A 4,977-nucleotide genomic window follows, 5' to 3' on the forward strand; every position below is an offset into this window, starting at 1 on the left:
TAGGTTCTGGAATAACTGCTAGTATATTTTCATGCAGATACCAACATTTATCTTTGATTTTTTTAGGCCAAAAGAAACAATTGATTTCATGTTTCCTTCCTACCATTGCCATGCATTCAACATAAACATCATCATACCCCGAATCTTCCACATACCCTGGATATGGTTTTCCATCGTACAATACTACAACTTACCTTCCCAAACACTCACTTGGGCAAGGGACCTCTGTTAACAGATCACACTCTTCCCTACCGTCTGCTTTATTTCTATCTTTTTTTCTCTTATTCTGATCGTCCCCGACATCGACACTTGCTTATCCTTCATCTTGCTTTTCCTCCATCTGATCGTCCCCGACATCGACACTCTCAATCTGATCGTCCCCGACATCGACACTCTCAATCTGATCGTCCCTGACATCGACACTCTCAATCTGATCGTCCCTGACATCGACACTCTCAATCTGATCGTCCCTGACATCGACACTCTCAATCGGATCGTCCCTGACATCGACACTCTCAATCGGATCGTCCCTGACATCGACACTCTCAATCTGATCGTCCCTGACATCGACACTCTCAATCTGATCGTCCCTGACATCGACACTCTCAATCTGATCGTCCCTGACAACGACACTTGCATCTGCTTCATCTTGCTTTTCCTCCATCTGATCGTCCCTGACATCGACACTCTCAATCGGATCGTCCCTGACATCGACACTCTCAATCTGATCGTCCCTGACATCGACACTTGCATCTGCTTCATCATGCTTTTCCTCAATCTGATTGTCACTTTCATTAACACCTGCTTCTCTTCCATTCTCGCTCATCTCCACCTGCTCTTGCCTCCCAACTTGTCCGTCTTCCAACATATCAGCAGATGAATCAAGTTTGTTTTCTGGTTGAAGAACGGGAAGAAAGTGGTTTGGGATCCAGTGAGCCCCCATGTCCCTCCTCGTTGAACTCCACATGATGTATGCTACTTGCTATCCTTTGCACCCATGATTTCAATAGTCTGTGTAAATCTGCTCTGACTATTGGATTTAAAAGTTGGGGATATACTGAATATATGGGCATATGTAAAACACTTGCTAATCCAAAGAGCTGCCAGATCCCCATATAGGATTTTGGTTTGCAGATTTTCATAATCTCATTTTCAAAGATTGTTTCTATGAGTGATGGAGTCAGGTGTATCCCTGCAACATATTCATCGGAATACATTGCGAATGCCTTTGAGATGTTGGTTGGTTGGCTTATCATTCCTTCGAGAAGATTGGTGTCTTGGAGGTAATAGTCCTTATGTAATGAAAGTTCAGCAACTATCCGTGTCCTAATTTCATTGGGTCTATTATCACACCCAAAAGCAAAGACGCTTCCGGAGGCTGGTAAACAATCGCCATCTGCCCTTACAGTTACAGGAAAACAGGTTCTGTCACCTGGAACATCTGCAGGGTACAAATCAATGGCCGTATGATCGACAGACAAACCTTCCTCTAAAATGTATCGTGGTGAACCCTCTTTTTCTTCCAGAGCGAGATTTGAGCATGCAACTTGTAGTTCAGCAAAAGTTTGCCATTCTTAACTATGTTTTTCTAACCAGTTCTTGTAGTAAGTATCACCTCGTTCAACTACTGGGTTGCGGCTGGTAGATGTATGTTGTTTCGATGCTGGTTGATATTCATCTGTGGCAGGTTTTTTGACATTGGACAATTTAGGTCTGGTCCTGTTTACAGATCTCCCCTCACAAACAAAGGAAAAAACTTTGAAGTTGTGGCCGTTACAAGGATTTTCTAAGCAAGAACAACTGATGTCACGGTATTGGATTTGTCCAGGACCTTTAGTCACAACCTGATGAAGTCTCATTGTACCAGGTACTGTTTTCAAACTGATCATATTCAGTCTCTCGTCAATTTCATTTATGTCCTCTTGGTGTATGATATACAGATGAACAGATGTGTTAGCTTCTTGAAGACTGGTAACAAAGGTTTTGGCATTCATAATGTCTGTTCCATTGCGAACACATCGATCAGCTTCCCTTTTCAATACACCGCCAATGCCATCTGGTATACCTTTACCATGGACAACTTCATGAAAGTTCCAGGTCGCAGCAGTAAAACCTAGTTCAAAAATCTCTGTGGGGAAAAGGTAGAAGTTTGCTTTTTGTCGATACTGAGGGCCATCGCTGAATATATGGACATGATCGACTGAGGGATTCTTGTCTCTGATTTCTCTTAGGACTGGTGTCATAGATGCCCAGATAGAAGCTGGATCATGTTGCAGAGAATCTGAAACTCCACTGAAGGTAACCAAACTTTCATGTGTTCCAATAGTGTAATAACCTGTGTGTAAGGTTATTTGGGGCTGGGAAGCTCCAAAGTGCATGCTTTGTATTTCCGTGCTCATTTTTCCGACATAATATTCGGCAAAGTCTACATGGATTGATTGGAAAGTGACTCTTTCACAGATTTGTAAAACTCTGTGTCGTCTGTAGATCAACCACATCTAGTCATGGAACGTATCCACTAATGTACCTGCTGTTCCACTTTCTTCTTCTTTAACTGTCAATGTCACACTTCTTTTCACCACCTTTGAGAACTCTGTCTTCTTTGACTGTTTTCCATTGTTTCCAATGTAATATTTGATTTTGGTCTTTGACCTCGGTTTGTACTTGTTTTTGGTTGCAAATGTCACATTGGCCATACATGCATGTTTTTTCTTTAGTTGAGCATACCACCTCTTCAAGCGGTTCATTTAGATGATCAGACTTAATGATTTTTGACTTGTATAATGCTTCTGCCAAAACCTTTACATTTTCACACTTTTTACAGCAACACGTGTCCCTATCTGCCTCAGTTGGCGGAACAATCCAAAATGGCCGAAGGCGACAGAATGTGGAATAGCCCAGCTTGGTTTTGTTCTCTGCAGTGTATTTTTTGTGCAAGTTCCATATTGTGTCATTTATGCCCCTGTCACACTTTACCGGATTGGGCCACCGGACGTGAAACGGATAACATTTTTGGATATCCGGTGATGTTCGTCAATATCCGTTTTATGTCCGTTTTATGTTCGGTTCATTCGTTTCATGTCAGGTGATGTACGGTGCGTCCGGTGGTATCCGTTGGAAAGTTTTGTGCATGCACAAAACTTGAAACGGACAGTAACGGATAAGAATATTCGTTGGCTGTCCTGTGCATGTCCGTTTTATCCTGTATATATCCTGTCATTGTTCGTTTATATGCGGTAGGTGTACGGGGGGGCATGCGTTACCCAGTCCGTTGATGGAACTTGAACGCATACGCCACGCATAAACCGGACCTTCAGCGGACACATAACGAACACATAACGGACACATAACGGACAAACACAGGATGCTTGCAGGATTAACACCGGACACGACGAATAGACAAATGGATTGAAAACGGATAACACGCACAGAACGGATGAATACAGAATACCTACAGGATACCTACAGGGGGAGGAACTGACTACCGACAGAAACTGATTAATTATCGCAGGCATATAAAAAGGTTCTTGGAAGCTTCCAAATTAGATTCACAGACAGTTGTCAGCATGGAATGTCAGACTAAAGTTTCTGTGCAGTTTAGGGCCTCCTTGCTGCAGGCAGAAATGCATATGAACAATGTTCAGATGGACCTTCACCAGTACCTTTCCCACAAAAGAAGAAGGCACCGCAGGCAACAGCGAAGACGTTATTGGTCGAGGTCTTGGCTGAGCCCGGAGAGACGAAGGCAGTTCGGTCTATATGACCAACTCATGGTAGAACTGCGGAGAAATGCATATATCTTGTTTTTTTCTGCACGTGCGCGTTAATGTCCGTTAGGTGTTCGGTTTGTCCGGAATGCATCCTGTTCACGTCCTGATTCACCGGTTCATGTTCGTTTGTTGTTTCGTTACTCATTCGGAGACACCCGGTTGGTAGTACGGTAGCCGTACGTTACATGTTCGTTATTGGTACGTTTTATCCGTTCCATATTCGGTGCAAGTACGTCGTCAGTTTGGATTTTTCTACCGGACTGGCAACTTTGCCACCGTATACCACCGGATAACAAAAATTTCTATCCGTTGATGTCCGGTACACCAATCCGGTCAAGTGTGACAGGGGCATTAAGAGTCGCTTTTGATGCTTGATTTTGTGTTTTGTCAGGGTACGTTTAGCACCAGTAGTTAGGCGGGAAACATAATCTCTTTCGAAAAAGTGATGGACATGGTTAGCAAGGCGTCGAGAGCGACTTCCCTTTGATTGACATGGTTTCTTTTGCCTTCCTATACCAAGGTGTTGAGCTACAAACGTTCTCAAATGATACTTTTTCAATATGTTTCCTGACAGAACTCTCCTCAATGCTTTTCTTTCGTTCCTTTTCCTACATGCTGACTTGCTGTTATGAAATAATAATGCTTTTCTAATCGTTTTAGTTGATCCTCGCATCTGTTTCCTAGTTTTGGAACGCGGTGTACTTGGTGTGTCTTCTGGTTTTTTTTTATCCTTTATCCTCATCCATCTTTTCCTGTACTTATCTGCTTTTCTCTCTGATGTGTTCAGTTTTGAGCTAAGTATTGCATTATCCCTGTAACATTTACTTTGCCTTCTTGTTATCTTCATTTTGCTGTAAGTCTGTTGTCGTGAAGTTGTGGCCTGTGCAGTTGATGATTGCTGCTCTGGTGAGTTGGGGGGGGGGGGGGGGGGGGGGGGGGGTGTTATCAATGTTTCCATGTTTGTTTTTTTCCGATGTTGTGTGGGTGTTAAGCTTCATCAACCAACCGACAACAGAAAATGTGATGATTTTCACATGGATGATCATAAAAATTTTCAAAATGAGATCCTTTCAACAAAAGTGAGGCAGGTGACACACCCACTAGTGTGTAATTCTAGTTTCTTCAGTAAAACTGATCCTCTTTCAATATACAGTACACTTGTAAGTGTTTGATGGGAGCAAAGAAGTACAACAAAACAAAAAGGAAA

At 42.8% G+C, this 4,977-nt stretch overlaps 1 protein-coding gene across 1 annotated transcript; it reads right to left on the reverse strand.

Moving 5' to 3' along the window:
* Positions 1–313: 313 nt before the first annotated feature.
* Positions 314–967, reverse strand: LOC117342668 (coiled-coil domain-containing protein 1-like). The gene has a single exon (XM_033904868.1). It carries the CDS (start codon positions 965–967, stop codon positions 314–316), a length of 654 nt encoding a protein of 217 aa, XP_033760759.1.
* Positions 968–4,977: the final 4,010 nt, after the last annotated feature.

The sequence above is a fragment of the Pecten maximus genome, chromosome 14, assembly GCF_902652985.1.
Source record: "Pecten maximus chromosome 14, xPecMax1.1, whole genome shotgun sequence".
Classification (NCBI taxonomy): Eukaryota; Metazoa; Mollusca; class Bivalvia; order Pectinida; family Pectinidae; genus Pecten; species Pecten maximus.

Bases quoted from the DNA above. Each gene is read 5' to 3' on its own strand.
- LOC117342668 (XM_033904868.1), bottom strand. From the start codon at position 967: ATGTGGAGTTCAACGAGGAGGGACATGGGGGCTCACTGGATCCCAAAC.